The sequence below is a fragment of the Sipha flava genome, unplaced genomic scaffold, assembly GCF_003268045.1.
Source record: "Sipha flava isolate LNK unplaced genomic scaffold, YSA_version1 326_pilon_pilon, whole genome shotgun sequence".
NCBI lineage: Eukaryota > Metazoa > Arthropoda > Insecta > Hemiptera > Aphididae > Sipha > Sipha flava.
The window spans coordinates 63027-85440 of NW_020273012.1; the positions used below are offsets into that span (position 1 = coordinate 63027).

Consider the following 22414-nt stretch of genomic DNA (forward strand, 5'->3'; position numbering starts at 1 on the left):
TTAAAAGAATAATTTTTGAACCATACAAATATTATATCTGGCTTTTGTTTTCTAATTTCTAAAGAAACTTATGATAACCAAGTTATCAAAGATTTAAATTAATTTTATTCACATGATTTTGATCAAAAAGTTTTTAAAGTAAAAATAAGCTTTGGTATACACATTTGCAAAAATTAAGTGTACCTACATAGTCTTCTAGAATCAAGATATTATTGATAAGTACAATAAAGATCTCTATAAAATGCATTGAAAAGGCTTCATATTTTTGCAACACTTCCTGTTACATTGTGTGAACCAGAAATATGTTCTTGCACAGTAAAAAGAATTAAGACTGATTATTGAAATTTTGTTCGCCATTTAAGGCTTGATGGCGTAATAGTTCTAAATATTCATCGTGAAGTCGATGTTAAAGTTGAAGTTGAGAAGGTTACTAAAACATTGGCATAACAAAACTGTCGTACTGACTTTATTTTATAATATATATATATATATATATATATATATTTATATATATTTATTCTATGGTTATATATATATACCTTAATGTTTTCTTTTAGTATATAATATTTATTTTATTTGTACCTATACATTATATTATTATAACATAGTGGGAAGAGGAGATTTTTTTTAGTGATAAGGTCATAGATATATGTATGTTATAATACCCTTGAAAACCTGCGTACGTTACTGTCTACTATTAGTGTAATAAAGCTTATGCATATTTCTAGATCGAGTTAAAAAAAAGTTGTTGGCATAAGAAATAAATTGTTGCCACTATGAAAAAACTGATATTACTCCCCTGACCAGATATAATGACCTATAGTACCTACTACCCACCTATTTTTTATATAGGTACTACATTGGTCAAATTTTCGGATTGTTGCAATTATAATTTTTTAATTTTTTTTTTTAATTTTCACAACTATCGAGGGAAACCGTGCATGCGTGCATACCATATGGGTGTGGTAATAATTTATTATTATATATTCAAAATTAATGAAGACTAAAAAAAAAAAACAACATCCGAACAATTTGTTAATCGGGCAATATTTTCCTGTTCTCCAGCCCGTGAATAAATGTTAATTACAAAGTACGCGTGTACACATTTACCATGCAGCGAACACATCCGCTGGGGCCAGGGGTCGCAGGCGGTGGCCCGAGGACGAGCAAATTAAAAATTTTGATTTATAAAACGGCGCATACGCGCACTCCTCCATCGGTTGCGTACCAATGGCGTTAATCTCCAAGGGATCGCTTAGTCGATAGGTTCGATACACACTAATAAATTACCATGTATGTATACAATGCGCGATTTTCTTTAAACCATCACTGAAAGATAATAATTTATATGCAACACATAAGTATTGTGTGTTTATTTACCCGGCGATGTTCATAAAGTCGTGCTTGGGAATTTTCTTTAAATAACTTGTTCGCATCGCATTTTTTAATTATGATTTAAGAAAAATCGCTTACTTGTAATGAGTCAATATTCTCCCTAGCTATTTAACCTTATCCTTATCTTTTCTAGGTATGACGTGATTCTCGTAAAATCAATCACTCTGTATAGTATACGTATGCTTTGTGTGATGTTCAGACGTTATTAAAAAATACTTCGAGAACGGTTTTTTTTTTTCATACATTTTTCCAATATTTATTATTTATATAACTAGATAGTAGTTATTATCGTTGCATGGAAACAATTTGTGTTGATGAAGCGGAAAAACGATTTTTCGTTTATTAACATAAAATCCGCTTGTATACAAATACATATATATTTATGATTATTAGATTATTATGCCAAACATTATACTTCAAACCGAACGCGCGTAGTGTGTACTTATTAGATTTTTGACGGGATCGAATTACTTACACGTTTATAGATTTTATGATCTGCGGCGCGGGCCACATGCCAAAACGCTATTCCTTATATCCAATATTTCGACGACAGACGTCTTGGTTCGGTTTTTAATACAAATATGTATTTTTAACATGCGGGCACATGGCCATTGGTCTTATAAGATGAACATAAAACTTTCCTACAACCTAATCTTTTGTCCTGCAGCTTTGAGCGAGGGTTAATGTGCCCTTAATTTACTTAAATAAACACATACTTCATAAACACGTCATCATCCGTTACCGAATTTTCACGTATCGATTTAACGTGTTTCGTATTTTAAAGAATAACATGTTGTGTATTGAGAATATTATATTTTATGTAACACCGTTAGTTACGTAACGACCGAAAAAATGTAATCTGTTTGGTGAACAACTAAGTAACCGAGATCCGATGACCTTTTAGCTTTTGATTTTTAAACGTCTGGTATACGAGTAGATTATCAAATCATGGGAACTCGTCACACACCACATATGAAACTCTTCAAGGTTTGAATGAAATCAGGCTTACGAATAATGTTAATAGGTTTTTGATTCAATTATTATTGATAGAAAGTTAATATACAAAGTTTGATAGAAAAACCCAACGGGTAAACGAAATACAATTATTTAATATTACATTTTTCATGTTTAAAAATATCGTAAATAAACACAATTGTAGAGCAATAATAAATTGTCGATTACAATTTTTTAAACAGAAATATTTTAAGCGCGATCAAGCGTGTGCGGCAACATGTAATAATATTTACATTTCCAGCCGCATTTCAAACTGTTGTAAACAAAATATATTTTTACGTTATGCATGTTTTCCGACGTCAATAATACATTTCCGAAGAAATACATGTCTCCAGGATAAATTTACGATATAAAATATGCATCATAAACGAGCGCTTTAGTATTTTGTTCTCAAATAAAGAATTTCTAGTTTTGAAATGATATTCGTTTTCGATCTTTTCTCCGCACGGCTTTTTTTTTCTATATACTTTTCAACAGTTTCGAATACTTATTATTATATTTTAACCTATAAATATTATATTAACAGTATTTTAGTTGGGTTATCTATTTGTTATTTCCTGTAATGTTGCACATCATCTGTAGTGGTATAAATAAATATTATGAATATCCCTAGTGTCGGCGCGTCAAGTGCCTTACAATAATGTAGGGCTGGCTTGTTCGCCTTTTTGCTGGTTATAATAATAAATAAATTGGATTAGATAAAATAAATAAATACACTTATTAATATACTCTTTGTAGTGGACTGTATAATCTGATAAATATGTTATGTTGCCTGGTTGGCACAATGCAATAAATATAAATATAAATAATGAAAAATAATAATATAAATATAACTATTATTTTTCCAATAGTTAATAATAATTTGCCAACGACGGCTAGGCCCGTCGGCCTTTACACAATGACGAATATAACACAAATATGGTCGACCAATACTCACATGTGACTATGTTGAATGGCTGATTTCGTCCACGCGACCGCACCAACCCTGTGACTAGACAATCGCCTACGACGGCACACCCGCAATGTATAAATAAAAATAAATCACAGAATTGGTACGTGCGACCATCCCATCCAAACACAGTCACCAACGAAAAACTGCAATGGTCCACAGCCATGGACAATGACACTAATGAACTAAAACCACGTTATTCACAAAGCGACCGCTGGAAAACTGAAAAGACAATGAATTAATCGCTGGACAATATCAGATTGCCTCGAAGATACTTTACCAGACGGTCGATTCACAAACGAAAATGACACTATTTGACAACGTGATTTGTACGAAAATGGCTGCGGATGTATGAAAGATTAGAAAATTAGATGTGCACATCACGAAGACTAATAGAAGAGAGCGAATAGGTGCCGACGACATTCACAACGAAAGCTATGGCCGCCGGACACTACAATGAAGATATAATGCCACCACACAAAACTGAAAAACACTCGAAATTAATGAACTTTAACTTTTACTGGAAAACATAACCGACAATTTTTGAAACCGTGCAATAACAACCATTTACACGCGATGATAACAGCGCGATAATGTACCCGGCCGGTCGCACACGGAGGCTTATCATCGCCGCCGACGAGGGCTGCGGATACGCAACGCACCGCTACGCATCGCACGAAAATTATGACATGAATAAATTTTACAAAAAACAAATCATTTTGGCGCGAAATTCAAAAAATGCATACAGCGCGAACACCTAGGTAAAATACTCGTTTATAAAATGGAAACATACTAGCTGAAAAAAAAAAACTAGAAAATTATTTTTAATGTTACGTGCCACCGGCTCGATTTCAAGTAGTGCAGTTGACGATGAATTTTAATTTAATTAATCAAACATAAGACTTTTAACTTGAACGTTTATTTTAACTTTCAAAGTGTTTTAACATAATTTAACATAGAGTGGCGTGAAGTTGCTTGTAGTTCCGTGATTAGAACTCATCTGAATTGTGATCATTTCGGTTCCTTTTTTATATTGCTCGATTGACCTCATAGGACTTGTTGTCTTGGTCATTTCCAGTGTTAAGCCTTGTTCCGTTGACCTAATTTATTATTCTGAGAATATTGATTAACAGTTTATTACATATTTAATATTATTCGGTTTATAACATAACGATGGCTCATCTTGCGCAATAGATACAATATTTGACCTGATTTCTTATTTTAAGAATTTTAGTTTATTACATTTTTAATATTACTTGTTTATTAGTTAAATATACGAAAAGCCGTCTTACGCAATAGGTATAATATTGTGTTACACAGATTTCTATTTATCATGGTTAAATCATACATGGTAGTCCATAACATTAACAAAACCCTGTCTATTGCTGAAACTATATTTTCTACTCTAAAATCGCAGCCATAAAATATTTTTAAGCAGATAAATATTCTTTCTAATTATTTTCACATCAGTCATTGTGACGCAAATACTCTCTAAAATGTGTTTTCCACAACATCCGTTATGGAACACCGTTTGACGTTTAATAGATGTTCCTTTCACGGCACCTTTGAACCTTCGAAACGAATCCGTCTTTGTCGTCAGCCGCTTCCATCGAATTTTTGTCGAGTTTTTCTTTTCTTTAGTATCTATTTTCGTGTTTTTTCAACAATTTCGATTCGCTCTTCTTCCATCTAATTTCGGAGTTAAATTCTATCGTTATTTTCTGACGTCTTAATGAATAGTTGATTGTAAAATAACCAGCAGTATCCGCATTAGCAACAGTCAATTATTAATATATATATTGTTTAAAATTTAAGTATAAAAATATTTAAAAATCAATCCTGCATAATTCACAATGAGTGAACGTGTTCAATTTTGTTCGGTTTCACGTGAAACTGCTGAAGCAAAAGTGGTCTTTGAGATTGATTTTCTGCAAACAACCGAGTTAATAGCTGTTAGGTATATGAATACTTAGTTTTAACCAAAATAAAAGGCTATTGAATAAATAAATATTCGCGAGAAATAAAACTTTTAGTATTGCAGTTCGTTTAACCGAAAACATTTTTTTCTCTCATGATGCTATATAGGTTTTAATTCTGCAAAACAGTAATATAAAAGTTAACATTATCTTCAATTTATAAAACTCATTAAAAATATACAAAAAATAAATGTATAAAATAACCTTTTACCTTATTATATAATATATACCGTATAAAATATGTAATCAACTTTAATACGTCAATCTACCTATATATTTATATATATTTTCATTAATCAAAACTATTGGGAACGCTCCAAAAATAATAAATTATTTTTTATAGCAGTTACGATATTTATAATTTACTTTTATCGGATAAGTGGAGCATTTATATTTACTTATATTTTACATGTAACCAGTTCTGCAGTATTTTGATTTTTATGAAGTTGTGGAATATATTCAACACACTCAATGAACTGATAATGAACATCAGTAATTTTTCATTCAACAATCGAGATTAGTATTCAATCAAATGGCTCCACTTGTTTATGATAAACGTACAAAACAGCTATATTTGTGATTTAAATTTTTATCCCATCATAACTTGAGTAATGCATTTTTTAAAACAACCGCTAATGAATCGCAATAAGACAACACGCGGCTTTAAAATTATTATTTACATTTGGGGACGAAATTTAATCTCGACTGAGAAAAGGTTTCGCCTCTATTGATTTTAATTGTTAATTAATCAACATTTCAAAATTATGTATATTTATTTATAATTTTTAAAATATTGAATTATCTGACAGTTCCGTTTAATATGTGTAAAACAATTTGACTCAGTCTTTGCTGTATTGTGATCCTAATTCATTTGGTTTGGATTTCAATAGCGGTTAAATAAAATTCTCTCAGTTTGAGATTTTGTATTCATAAAGTACCTGTTAAGGACCAGAACCGTAACTGAAAAGAACCGCTACTGGAACCGGTTAATCTTTAAAATTTAAGAACTGTAACTGAAACTGGAACCTTTATTTCCTAAAATGAAAAACCGTAACCATAACCGTAACCTTAATTATAAAAAGATTAATTTAGGTCAGTTATTTATATTAGTCAAACTATGGTAATGACTATTTTGTCTGTCCATTTGTCGGTTCAGAAAAATAAAAGTCAAATATTTTTATGTTTTTATTATTTTGTGTTATAAACTGTAATAGTGTAATGCATATAATAAGTAAATTTGTAATATTATTATTATTTTTGTATGTTTATTAATATATTACAATTTACAATGAGTATATCATCTGTCTATTAAGTATTAAATATAATTAATGTTCACAAAAAAAAAATGTAGCTAAAACAGTAGCCAATATTGACTTTGATTCCCAGTTAAAATTGAATTTTAAATTTAAAATATTTATTTCGTCAAATCATAATATTTCACAATACTACAAAATATTTTATAAAATCTTACTATGAGTTGGAACAAAATAATTTAACCTAACTCAAAGAAATATAATAGGGTGATATAATATATATATATATATATTTAATTTATTTATAACTATTTTTTTTTACTATTCGTAATACATTCTATTTTCATGAAATGAAACAATTACAATTTAAACAAGAATAAATAAATAATTTTATTTTTTAATAAATCTCTAATAATCAAAATTAACCGAAATTAACCGGTTCTAGAACCCTTAATCTTTTAAAAAACCGAAACCTAAACCGGAACCGAAAAAACCTATAAGTTCCAGTCCCTGGTACCTGTATACGAGTAAATACTATTTATACAATGATTTTAGTTAGCTACAATATACTGGGAGAAAAGTTCTTAGTACGAGTATAAGTAGTCAGTATGCCTATATAGTAAAAAAATAGTAAAATTTTTAAATCATATTATATACGTGTAATTATTATCGTTAACTCCGAGTAGGATTATATGTATGGTTGATTGTTAAAAAGTGTAAACGAATTTAAAAAAAAAAAATATGAAAGTGTTATACATTATAAATTACGGCGATGTGTATATAATAAAATTTGTGATTAAACTTAGTTCAACATAAAAGTTTAATCTCAATTTGTTTTTGTTATATTTTTTTTTTTTTTTTAGTTTTCTTATGCGTCACACAGAGTCATAAAACAGTGTAGTAGAATTACACTGTCCCAGACATGAACTTCACTTTCTTATGCATAATATATTTTTGTTAAAATGAACTTCTGAATATAAACGTCACGCTGGTTGAAAAATGTGAAAAATGTGAGGAATGAGTATATAATTTTACGCAACACACGTTCGCGTTACCCAATGTAGTATGAAATATCGTAAAATTATATACGTATATTTTTTTTTTTTAAATAGTCAAAAATAGACGGATCGCATGGAAATCGTTTTTATACGTGATGAGTCATGTCAAACACTTGGCAGTCATTCTTATTATGAACTCCGACGGGGCTCTAAACAATTATTGTTAAAAAGTATATTTTATGGACGTAGTAATTTTTTAAGTAGAGGGAAGAAAAACTATAAATCACCGGGTTGTGCGGTGTTGTCACGCTGCAGCTTTCTTGTGAAAACAACAATTAATTTATAACGAAAATATACGAAAAACAAGGAAATAAGAAGCAATTATAAAAGGCGCTGAAACAAATACAATTTAAATTACTACTATAATACTGTATTCGTAAAGCAGAATAAAAAATATAACACAAGAACAACCGTTTTTAATATTATTATTGTTTTTTTTTTATTTTTTTATTATTGTTATTTTCTTATTGTACGTTATTCGATTCACAAATGTATCATTAATATATGTTATAAAATATTATAATACATTCACAATAGTCTAAAAATAAACACAAACAAAACTTGAAATTAACATATATATATATAGGTACAAATATTATACATTATTATTTATTTGTTAAAATTATTTTCTACTTGACAGCCGAAAATGGATTATAATAAATAATTATTTACGCTACGGGGAAAATGTGTTTCGACAAAATAACATCTAAAAACGTTTCAGGCTCGGTCACGATCATTTAAGGTACAACAACAAGACACTACCTCATATATATCCCAAAAAATATATTATTTCCATATAATATAATTGTAGTATTAGACAATAAGTACGATCAAATTTGATTTAACGAGGAGCATTTCTTATTATTATCATAATACCTACATACGAGTATACACAGATTAATTCGTTTTGATACGATTTATATTGACGAGAACGCGGGTCTGAGGTTTCCAAAAACATTGCACAGCGATTCCTCTGGCACAGTAGTTTTATATTCAACTATTTGTTTTCTGCGTCACTTTTATCGCTGTCCCCTTCATCCAATGAATAATGAAAAATTTACATAAAAAATTGAAAAATGTCGTTTTATGGACTTGGTTCGTAATCATGGTAATGTACATTATGCCGTATTATTTTTAGTATTTTTTTTTTTTTTTTACAGCGATGTGATGTATGACAACACAATCGCGGTTCTTCGCGTTTTCGTTTATGCGTACATTTCCAAAAATATCCTTCGAACACTTATTACAATACACACTTGGCAACGTGACAAATGATACCTTCTTGAATATTTTCTTAAGCACACGAGATTTGATGTTTTTAATTGGGTGATGACATAGTCTGCTGTTGCTGTATAGAAGAATAGGATTTATTTACTATTGCTACACAAACTTTTTCGTTGAGTTTATATTAAATCTTCCTTAGACGTAGTTTTGGCGTAAAATCGCATTACAAACGCAATATTCAAACTTTTGTTAGCAAGTAAACGCGGTATATCTATAAAGATCCGTATTTTATTATTAGTGCCGTACATTAGTAGTTTTATGATGTTTTATTTTCGTATTGTTTTTAGCGTTAATCCAGAAAAATCAAGTACTCACGAGCTGTGTAGACGATAAAAGTGTGCTACACCACGCGTCGTTGTTTTTATTGAAAAACTATCTTTCGAGAGAGTAGATCTGGTATTAAAAAATGTAGTTATTGCCAGTAACACTTTGCGAAAAATACACGTGATTGTCGCCACAGAACCGGAGTTAGTTGTCAGACGATTGTCTTTTTATTTTCCTTTCCGCATAACTACATATTTTTTGTGCTGTTTAATTTTGTCCATAACGAGGTAACTTTTATCGTATAAAGGATGACTCGACGAAAAACCTAAATATAACGCGATATTATTTATAATGTTTTCGAAACTACACTCATAGGCTGCGCGCTGTATAGCCAGCTGGCACCAAATTTCGTCTGATCACCCACCCTGTACACGTAAATACTAACACGCGGTGCATATAATACTACTATAAATACAAATATTTCATCGTTCCGCGGTATTTTCTTCCCACGAATATTTTTCGTAACGCTCACGAGGTCGTAGCGCAACATCGATTCGGAAGAATATTGAATCACGTCGATCCGTTTGCGATATTTTATATTATAACGTATACAATAAACACGTACTTATGTGTACGAGTGATATAAATTATAACTATAGTTAAAGGTAAAAAACGCGTTTAGAAACTATAAAAAAAAAAATTTTAAAAAAAAATAAAAAAAATGAAAACGATTACGAAAAAAATAATATACATGCAATAAACCTTTCCTTAATAATAATAGTCAGGGCTCGGATTTGAATGCATTTGCATACTATTATTATTTTCAAACCAATTACACGATCGGTGCGCGATTCTTTCCGAAAACGACAAATGTATTTTGACTTGTAGACCGCGCTCGTCGCGAATCATAAGATCTATAACTGCATCAGTTCGGGGTGTTTTTTTATGTCGGTTTTCGAATTTCGAAAGAAGTTTTTCATTTTTAGATAATAGTTTATCGATCTCATACGAAATCGTTTAAAATATAATCGCGTACTGGGAAAAATATTTTCTGTTTTATTGGGTTAAAACAATAATTATTGGACTACTATTTAGACGCATAATACTTTACGCGGTTTTATGCATTGTGTTTCTGTGTTGAAGTATTGCAAATCCGAGCTCTAATAATAATAGTATATGACATCGTATTGATATTTATATATATAATTTTTTTTTTTAATCTATTTATGTATATATGTACAAAACGGAGATTTTAATAGTAATAGTCAATAATAATAGTGCGATTTTGAAGTTTTTGAAAGGAAGTTTCCCAGGGACCGCTGTGTAATTGGAGGAACAGAGGAACTAGGTTAGAGGTTAGAACAGAACGTGATTGGACCCTGTCGTACCGGGGCCCGGTCCCCCGGTGACTTTCAGCGAGTCGGAACCGAGAAGGTAGCCAGCCGGACCGGCGGCCGCGGCGGCACCCAAAAGGCTGAACGGATGATGGGCGAACTGTTGGTGATGCGACGGAGAATGATGGTGATGGTGATGGTTATGGTTGTGCGAGCCTCCGTTGCCACCCCCGCCGCCGTTCATCTTGTGTGCGGGCGAATTATTTCCGGATCCGTTGCCGCCCCCGCCGCCGCCCGCGCCACCACCCCCGCCGCCACCGCCGCACTGCTGCTGAAGCTGGTGGTGCAGTTGCGTGTAGTTCTGACCCTGGCCCAACAGCCATTTGTTGTTGTTCACTGCTTCCGATTGTTCGGACATCTTGATAGCTGGATAACAAAAAAAAATAACGCACTCCATGAATTTCAAATTTAATTTGTCAAGAAATTGATAGCAAGACATTTCGATTCCGAAAAATAATAATATTATATTTCGAAACATAACAATTAGAAATTTCGACCGGGAAGGAAGACTATTTTTTGTTCTTAATTTTACGTCAAATCGGATTTATTGTGTGCAATAGATTGATATTATCGGACCATTAATTGTTTTCGTATAACATTTTAAAGGATTGATTAGCGTTAATATTTGATACACGGTTCAGTTTAAGTTCCTCGATTCTGTCTCTATACTATTATAAAAAAATCTGTTCTATAGCTACAACTATGTAACTCTACGATAACTTTATAACTTTGTGCCAACAATCTATACGTGGAATAAAATTATGATTCTCTTCATTCTTATTCGAACATAAAATAAATATGTACTAAGCATTATTATGAACAATATATTATAGTCTTAAAAAAAATAGCTTGCATACGATTTTTGACTGTTTTAAATGTATTTTCAATCTTTAAATACTTAATAATTAAATAAATTCTTTAAACACTATGTACTTAACAAAATTATATAAACCTATACCAATGGCAGTATAATGTATTAATAAATAATTTTAAAAAATGACATTTTTATCGTCAGTGTTAAAGCTATTAAACTCAATGTTTAAATAATGAATTTCAAGGGGAATGTGATCGATAAAATTAAAACAATTAAATTTACGAACGTCGTCAAACTGTTTTTTGTCCAATTAAAAAAAATAATAATAACAATAAACACTTCGTACCTGTACTAGCACCCATACATTTTAGTAATTTCTCGGAGAGTCAAGATGTATACATTTTTTTTTTTACCTTACGACAAAAAAACGATTAATTAAAGCATTTATTGAGAATAGTTAGTTATGTAAGTTTTGTGTTACCACACCATTGTTAAAAATGTTATTTTTGACATGGATATGTTATTCCGAAAAATTGTCGCGACACTGAGAATGTTGTTTATGTGATCATTTAAAATTTTATGTTTATAAAATATGTTTATTCTTTTAAGAAAAAATATGGTAAATTTTGAGTGAATCTAATAAAAAAATTGTTTATTACAATGTAGTTTTTATCTTTTTTTAAAATTATAAATCATTAAAAAAGTTGAGTTTCTTATTTCTCTGATGGTGTAAAGACAGCCGAGAAGTCTTATAGTGTTAAAGTAATTTTTGTTGTAATAGTGTGCTTCCTCCTTCTTTCTCCCCAAAAATCAAATACATGATCGGCCCCCTCCGAAATGAAAACCTATATACGCCACTGTGTGTTATGGTATCATTCTAAGTGTTCATCAAAATGTTTTTTTTTTTTTTTTTGATAATATAGATTCAACAGTGTTTACATCATCATCATGTTTTTATCCGTAATCATGACTTAATCTTAAACGCTCTATAATGTGATTCATGAATATGAATAGAATATGCCGAAGAACCGTAATTATGTTTATACCAATTTAACTGCTCCTTTTAATTAATTATGGAAATCTGAAGTGTCAAAAACCTTTATAAATTATCCTATATACTTTGATATTATAGTGTCACAAAAATCGAGTTACAAAGGTGATTTGCTTTTATAACAAATATAAAGCGATAGAAATAAAAACACGTGTTGGTCTATTAAAAAAAATAAAAGTATGTAGTTATTTCTTCCTATTCAATTTACGTAAATGCTTTTGTTAATGCACTAACCTTTTTATAACGGGTATAATTTTGTTTTTATTGTTATAGGCATCAAAACAACGCTTAAACTCCAGATCGTGTCATGTTTATGCGTTCGTAATGCGTGTACGTACATACATAAAACGAGTTATTACCATTAAAAAAAAAAAACCCCTGCTTAGACAGTAGATTGATACAATGAGAACGAATATTAAATAAATAATTCACCCACAAAAGAGTTGTAAAATCCCGCCACCTAAGATCCATATAAGCGTACAATTCATAAAAACCTGAAATCATACAATGTTGCATTCGTTATGAGATCCGAAATCAAACTTTTATGAAATCATTACGACGGAATCATAATAAATGTATACACCGCGCTTATAATCCATTATATATATTAATTGAAGTTATTCGATACGTATATGCCATGTAAATTCATTTCACGGTTTCGCCGTTAACACAAGACAATTGCTTAGTGCTAAATATTTATCAACTCGCATATGTATAAGTATAGACAACGTTGAATCTCGTATAAGAAATACGAGCGAATTGTATTACGAAAAATGGAAACCCCATCATATAATAATTTATCGTCGTGAGTATCGTTACAACATCATTATACCGTTTTTAACTCATCACGTTATAGATAAATAGATCAAACGCTTGAAAACAAAGTGTATGATATGATTATACTTTACACAAATTGTTGTAAAATATGTTCTCGAAATATAGTATGGAAGGCGCGAATTTCGATCACCTAACATTAAAACAATTACTACAGTTTGCTACTATTCAATCAAATTGTACATTTTTCTTCATAACTTGAAAACTAGTTTTTGCGAAATGGACAAAGTATAAATTGTGTTACGTAAATTATGTTTATTAGCAATCGGTTTCGTCCTTAGTTTGAGTTCATAAAATTAAATAAACTATACAATTAAATTAAGCGCAACGATGTAAGATTGTACATGTAACTATTGGTTATAATAATTTGGTTTTTTTTATTATTCACGAATCACTACAACCAACCGATAAACTTAAGTATATTGCAGGGGTGGGCAACTGGCGGCATATGTATATATACGTATAACTTTCAAACATAACTGTTTGTACCGATCTATTTAACTTCGTATCATTCGTGTCGCGCTATCGCGTGTGTTGAATTTATTACTTCGGTGTATAAAAATGCTAATTGAAATTCATCTTTTTTTCCCCTACGTTTTGGCCTGTAGGATTTTAATTTTCTAAAAATTAGCCGTCTAGTAACTTTGAGTTGCCCGTCCCCGGCATATTGGACCGACGAGTTTAGCGATGGCGATTTTCGATTGATGTCGAATCCGACGCGTTGTACACTTGTTGCCGCGTTAAGGCGGGTATCGACTACGCGCGCGCCATGTTCGTCCGCGGCAAACCGGACACATGTGCCGCCAGAGCCATATTTAAGCATCAACTTTTATTAGATCGCGACAAGCGATCCAGCTGTTCGCCCGAGCGATCCGAATTGAAATAAGACGCTATTCGTTATCCATCATGCCGCGAACGAACTTCAACGACAAAACCGTCCCAACCGCTCGCGAGCAACCAACTGAAACTCCTTTGCCGCGGTGCCTAAATGCCGACGGGATTTGGGTCGCGCGGCAACGCGGCGGTATCCATTTGTCGTGGCAGCCGCGCGACCCAATGTTCGAGGGTTTGCCGCGCGCAGTCGATACCCACCTTTACAGTTTTCTAGCGCGCGAGCGGGGAACGGGTTGGCGGACTCCCGGTGCTGCGCGACTGCTCGTGACTACCCCCCACCCACACTCGATGCGCTACGCAGCGTACGGACAAGTACTCGGCGGAAAACTTTCGGGAAAACGTCGTCCGGCGACGGCTAGAGCACGGTGTAGCGGCTCTGTGATTTATCAACGCGCACTCCGCGGCCCGTCGTGCACGCCTTTTTCGGTCGACGACGATAAATAAAACCGTTCGACGGCGAGCGCGCGCGTGATTTAAAACACTCGGCGCTGCGACGGCAACGGGAGGGACGATCGCGCACGCATCGAAGTGTTCACGGGTCGAGGGGGAACGGAGTACCTATTATCTTAGTTAACTTTTGTAATCACCACTTCTCCCCCCCCCGCCACGGATCGTCGTGTTCGCTGTCAATGCGGATCATCGAGGACCAGGCTTAGGGGGTTCTAGTCGTTTTCCGGCCCGTCTTTGAAACAATTTTTCTCCGTCTCTCGCGCCCCCCAACGCCAACGATGATCGTCTTCCGCCCCTTGTCCCTTGCTCCACCACCACAATCCATCCGGCCCTCGAGCGCGGTATGTGTACGTGTACTTGGTGTATACATGTGTATAGCGTGCGCGCGCGTGTACATATGTGTCCTACGGGTCGCCTGACACTAATGGAAACGAACGACGTAACCAACAGCAATTTTCTAGATTAAACGTCACGGCGTTTTACGTCTCTCCGGCGCGGTACACGCGCGCACGCTCACCCGTTTTAATGCGAGCGCACGCCGTGCGGCAACGGTAGAGGACGGGACCGGTGTGGGTGTGGCCTCGAGGGGATGGAAAGTGTGCGCGCACGTGTGTGCCGGCTGCAGAAAGACGTCTCTTCGTGCGGGCGCTTTTGATCGGCCGTAGAGAGAGGGGGTGAAGCGGAATCGGCTAGGTCGGCCTACAAGCTCTCGCAGCACTGCAACGGCGTCGTATCCCGGAATCTCCTTTCTTGTTACACGATTTTTTCGTCTACTCGCAGCACCAACGTCACCCCTCGTCCAGCAGCCGTTTACCGCCCCGCGTGGTCCGATCGCCGTCCCCGGACGTCCTTCGTACGTCTTTATACTTCAGATTTCCTGTCGGTCCCCGAAAACGATCAGTCATATCTCTTGTACGGTGGACCCGACCCTCGCGAAATGATTTTTCTCCACTCTGTCCGGATCCTATTCTCCCCTCTGCTATTCGCACCACGAAAATATCGTACGATATACGTTTTCAATCTCTTACCGTGACCATGTCCATTTGTCATAAGGCGCCCTGTTGCGCCCCCGTTCCTCCCCGCATTAATATAATATTATCGTTGTATGCGACGTAAGCAGACCCGCCCGCGCGCAACCGGTAGCCGATTGTAAAACGCATTTGTCCCCCTACTACGTCTCGTCCCTAGAAAAAAAAACCGCCTCGTAGTCCTGTCCATATATTTTAACTCGCTAAATATTTATATAATGTACTTTAGTTTCGGTGTCAACTTTCACTGCGTTCCGATTCAGCGAAATCCCAAGATAACTGTACATATATCGTTATGTACGTTATGCCTTCGACGGTCTCGCTTTATATGCGCATCTTTCTATAAATTATTTTTTTTCCACTTGCACAATATTACGTGGAATACGATGTTTTCGTTAATTTAATCGTGAATTTCGAAAAGGGCCCGATTATCAAAATAGATTTTGCTACGTTTTTACAGACCGATATTTTATGAGCGAGAAGTGCACACATCTTTATTTTATTATGATGAATGAATTAAATATTGTTAATTGCTGAAATAAAGAAAATAGTTCAAAAGAAAAGCAGTTTTTTAAGTTTCTTGAAAAATATTAATTTTCAGATATAAGTCCTTTTCTAAATTCAACTAAATTATCATTTCCATTCTATTCTCAAGTTACAATGGTAGACAAACAAAACAATATATTTATGGTATAATATCCGGATTGAAATAAATATATCATTAAAATAATATATTTTATTATTAATAATGTTTTCAAAACTGGTTAATACGACGTAAATTGATTTTTACTGCTTTTTGGCTGATATTATAACGAATAATAATTTCTAATAAATACAATTACCTGAAAATAATTTGTTTCTGATGATATTACTTTCTAATTGAACACCGTTGTAAATTAATCGATATATAATGTATAATAAATATATACATAATATGTATATATTTATTGTATTTTATTATATTTTAAACATTGACAATACAACTAAATAGTCTTTTGATTACTGTGATTAGGCGAAATTATCTTTGTATGTATTTGGTTAAGATGTATCTCACATTAATGATGGCTAACCATGGCTGACCGGAGTTTGGACAATAATGACCGTATTCAACGAGATCAAATCTACCTATCAAACGATACAAAACTTTTAAGTTCCTCAACGCACCTATTGGCCAAGTTAAATTAATAAAAAAAATACGTCATATCATGGATAGAGGTATGCGTGTATACATTTTTTGAGGATAATGTTTTTATTTTATAATTTTTTTTACCTGATCCGTTGACTGATTTCATGTCAGTCGAACCATTATTGGAGGATATACTGCCGGGTGTGGATGGTGTGCCGGGTTTGACGTCTTTCGGTTGACCGCACTGTTTCGGCTCTGTTTTTATGCTAGTCGTGTCCACCGTGCTGCTGCTACTGGACTGCGATGACTTTTGTTGAGCTAACCTTTCTTGTTTTCGAAATTTCGCCCGACGGTTTTGAAACCATACCTATATAGGTAAAAAAAAAAAACTTAACGAATTAGTTTCGATCAGTAACACGCGATATAGAGAAGTACGCTACGAACATGATAAATATCATTGACTGTGCAGATGTGAATTATTTATATTACGTCTCAACTGTACAAAACCGTATAACTTTTACATTCCTATCCAGAAGTTACATATTTGGTTGTGGGGTGTAGGTATTATCCTCGTCGAGTCTACTTGTGAGTGACCCTTGAGGCATTCGCTGTTTTATTTGGTATTGTACTACGACACGATTGTACGAGTACAACACGAAGTGGAGTGGTTTCGAAATAGATGTACGTTCATATATATATATATATATATATATATATATATATGTATGTATTTATACTGTACACGATGGAACGGCATCAGTAAAAGTCCGTCATCACTATTTCCATCACCACTCACCACCCACTGTTAATCAACGAGAGCGTTGCCACCGCCGCCGGTATGTATTTGGTCCGTTTTTAAAAGGTTATCTTTTTGTCCTAAACAAACAGCGCGAAACCCCTTGGCGGATAAACTTCACGCAAAAGTCCGTGGGTCTTGTGTACGTACTTGCGCGACTGCTGTTGCTGCTGTTGTGCAAAGACAGTGTACGACTAGAGATGCACGCGGGTGTATTGTTTTTTCTCTCTTTTCCCCCCTTTTTTTTTGTTTTTCCAACGTCCCCTGCTTCTTGTGTACACACTACCACACAACTCTATACACTTTACACTTTTCAGCCTTGCATCGCAAAAACCTATTTCTATAGCAGTCCCGATCTATACATATATATTTATGTATGTGTGTGTGTGTGTGTGTGTGTGTGTGTATAAATGTATACGTGATGTTTACTTTATACCTCTTAAATCCAATAAAGTTCGGTTCCGTTTAAACACGCGAGCAAGACCTTTGATTCGCGGACAAAAGCAGCAGTGGCCTTTTAATAAAACTCGCGCGTAAAAAGCCGACGACGACGATTCCATGTCTATTTATTTCTCTTTTTTTTTTTTATTATTTTTTATTTGTTTATTTATTTTTTTTATATTCATTCCGTTATTATTTTCGACTATCTTACTTGCATGGTTGTGTTATCATTTGTTTCGTTTAAATAATTATGAAGGTACCCATACGTGCACATTTATTCAAATGTATCTAAGTACAGTTTAATATAGTTATGTATAGTTATTTTTCTCCAACGTCACATAAAGTATGCTTTACGTGATATATTAGCATAAATTTTATATTGCCTAACATCGAAATATTATACACCCATAGTTTTTATTAATTATTTCCTCAACCCGACCAATCTTCATAATTTCCATATACTAAACGATGAGTATAAACGTACAGAAAATACTCTTTAATATTACAAATACGATATACATGTAATTCGTGTATTATTTTTTTGTTTCGACAATATACTTTATTGTATACTACATTACGTTTAATATAATAATGCTCCCATAGATGAGTTTAAAAAAAAAAAAAAAAACTAGTCGAACCCGGATGGAATAAAGATGTAAACGTAGATGATGGTGCTTATTCACCACCCGAAATAGTATTTTTAATAATTTTCAAATCATTGGAAATATTTCTTTACAATATAAATATTCGCTGTAATGTTCCTTGGTGGAACTAATGGCTTATTATTTTTAACACACTGCATACCTAACGAGTTGATTTTCTACGCAGGTGACCCATATGGTTGGCGGTTAAATTATTGATATTAGTTTGAAAATATGATTTGCCGTGTTTTTATATATTATAGTTGCATAAATGTAGAGTTACGTAAGAGTTTGCTAGTATATAAATATTATACACTTTTACCCCCGGAATCGACTTCATATAGAGTTAATATGACGAGTGAAACTCGGTAGCAATAACAATACTGCGTGTGTCGGTGTAATTCCAAGCGGACGCGCCGCGTTAATATTATTTCTTCTGACGTCGCTCGTACCGCACAGCATTAGCAGCAGAATTCGCAACAGATGTGTGTTTCGCGGACGACTTACGTCCGGTGGCCAATGTACCGTGCAGACCTTTGCCGAGCTTTTCGACGCGATTAATTGACCGTGTCTCTCTATCTCTATTTCTCTCTCTCCACCCCCTCACCCCCGTCCCTTTACCCGCTCTTTCACCGTTTCGGGACAACGCCGTAGCGGTCGTGAGGGATTGATGCGCACGACGCACGAGAACCCGTCCGAAGTTAATTGAATATAAATAAATATATATCGTAAACGTGCACGCCCGAATGTACATGTCCCTTTTTCGGTGTGTCATCGTCACCGACTGCATCGTCCATTCATCCGTCGACGAGCGCGTACAACATTTACGTATCATACAATGTATTTTTACGTAAAATTGTACGTGTACAGTGTTTAAAGCAGTGTTTTTTTTTTCTTTCATTGTTCTGTCACTCGATAAATAATAATCCGTCCTCCCCTCTCCCGTCCCATATGTAAGTTGTCCCTCCTGTGTTGTTAAAAACATATAAACATGTGTACCATGTTTTTTACCATTTAAAAATGCACCCGAACCCCAAGGCAAACCTGCCAAATCATCCGATTTCGCACCATCGGTTGCGTTCCAACAAAAGATTATCACAGCAAGTGTTTTGCGAATTATACGCAGTGTTCGGCTATTAGAATACGCACGATCGTTTAACATACGGATACTATATAATGCCTCTGGTGACCGACCGAGGCCGAAACGGACTGTACCATCGGTCACGGGCGCGTATTCTGTATTCTTATATTTCGGTAGGGCTCGAATATCACAATAATATCACCACCTACTGTTCAATATTATACGTACACGCAATGTAAATTCACGAACGGACGAGATCCGTTTCGCCCAAAAATGACCCTACCCATTTCGCTCGGGTACCCGTTTCGCCCAAATTTTATTTTTATATGATTCCCGTTTCGTTCAGAGTAGTTTAGACCATTTTAAAATTAATTTGGCAATATTTTAATATTTTCGAATCATTTAGCGTTATCCAAAAAACACCACAAGGAGGCGATATTCTTTGTTTTCCAAAAACGTTTTGAAATAACCAAAAGTACCTATATAACGTAGCAGAACACGAACATTTTACACAACGCCAACGAATCTCACATGTATTTACATTATTTGAACCAAAATTGTATTTATAATTATTAAACATTACCATATCTTTGTCTCTTTTAGTTTTTAAAAACACAGCCATTTTAGTAAAATGCGTGTTATATTTACACGTCGACATCGCGTATACGCATTGACCACGATCAAAGATAATCTTTGTCGTCTATTACTTTTATAAGTTATAAGTAGGTACCTATTTTATACTAGATACGATAAGCTACGGTGATGATGCAGCGCGTTGATAAATTCATTTTTTCGGTGTGCTTTCGGTATGCGCTTTATAAGTTTTGCTCGATCTCAATTCAATAACGACTGAATTTCTTATGTGTTATTTGCTATCGATTTTATATATTGTTATTTATAAACGATATTTCTTTTCTTTCCTATCTCAATTACTCGTAATTTTATTACTAAATGTTTTTTAACAGTAGTCATTTAGGGATCAGAAACTTCAGCACCATTTCTTTTTGACGTTCGCTTATAATATTTTACAAAACTATTGCCAATTTAATTTTAAATTGGTTTAAACTACTTTAGGCGAAATGGAAATCATAAAGAAACACAATTTGGGTGAAACAGGTACCCGAGCGAAACTGTCAGGGTCATTATTGGGTGAAACGGGCTACGCCCTCACGAACGATGTTAAATAAGTCCATACCGGGTATCGAGAATTTTTTTTTTACAACGTTTCAACATGAATAATTTTTTATTTGCTTGTTTTATTTTGTCCGCAATGTTAAATAATTCATTTCCGTATTTGACTGTTAACGTTTAGATAATAATAACTTGAATAAGAAAAACGAAAGCGTGTTAAAATTGTCAAATTAGAAATATAACGAATTTGGTATCATGAAATCCTCCATGTTTTCAACAAAACTCCTTAGCATATAAAAAGGCATAGCAATTATTACAACTTCGAAAATAGTTTTAAAAATTACTCTCAATTTTTAGAAATTAACATAACATTATTAATTTTTACGATATTTATTGACAAGTAAATCAGATATTGTTATTGAGAATTTATTTCGAAGATAAAATTAAAATTAATGTACATTTCTACGAAAAATTAATTTTAGTGAAGTTACTTCTGAAATAATTTAAAAAAATCAAAAAATACCATTATAAGTTATTGTACTAGTAATTATATTAGTATTATTAGTATGAACATCAATAATTATAATAATATAGCATACTATTTCAGGACACAAGTAAAATCTTGTACAGAAGGGTTGTTTATAATTTTTCAAATTTTTCAAACAAAACATGTATTAATATTAGTTTTTTTCCCCAATTTTCGTTGATTTATGACCTTATTTATGCATACTTTAATGGTCAAAATTAATTTCTAGAAATAAAATGTAAGTGGTACCTAATATTAATTTTGGAAGTACGGGCGTTGAGAGTTTATTACATACGAGTATGCGTGTGTTTATTTTGATATAAAAATATAAATAAAAAAAAAAATGTATAAAATGTTGTAATTTAAATTTTAAATATTGATAATCCTATAAAAAGCTCTATGATTTATTGAAACTAATTATACTAACTTATTTATTTATTTCAGATTTATTAGTGTAGAGGGAAATAATTATGTTTAAATTGTATGTGTTATTTACGAGTAATATATTATATAATTAGCAAAATAAAGTTTTTAATTACGCAAACTAAAAACATGAAATAATTTTCAAGTATGTAATAGGTCGTTGTGTCAAGGTATTTTAAACCCAAGACCTTATATCGAAGATACAACCACATATAAGTAGATATATATCATTGAATTAAGAATTCGGTTTTGTTATAAAACATTGTATATAAAGTCTATAGAGTAGATTTAATTGGCAGTGAGCCGAAGGAAACACTACAACTTAGTTAAATTTTGGCAACTAAAAGTTTCCCGAAATGAATAATTTTACCAACAATTTGCGATTCGCTTATGTTTTTGCAGCGCTTCGATAGTTGGCATGGATCCTACGACATAAAAAAGATATGATAAAGTAATCAAAGTAAACAATTCACATTTATACATTTATATACATCATGTACTGTATATGTCATATAAAAAAACATGATAATAGTATACATTTGAAATTATGAATATGTTCATGAATAAGTGTTGAACGCAGCAAATATTTTG

General features: G+C 33.3%; 1 protein-coding gene across 1 annotated transcript in view; it reads right to left on the reverse strand.

The window, feature by feature from the left end:
* Positions 1-9902: 9902 nt before the first annotated feature.
* The window catches only part of LOC112686864 (paired mesoderm homeobox protein 2A-like), a 38252-nt gene continuing 25740 nt past the window's right edge, over positions 9903-22414 (reverse strand). The window contains exons 3-4 of the mRNA XM_025559320.1: positions 16929-17151; positions 9903-10953 (exon numbers count right to left, since the gene is read on the reverse strand). Of these exons, the coding sequence (XP_025415105.1) occupies positions 10550-10953; positions 16929-17151 (627 nt within the window). The 3' untranslated portion in view covers positions 9903-10549. The remainder of the gene's footprint in view (positions 10954-16928; positions 17152-22414) is intronic.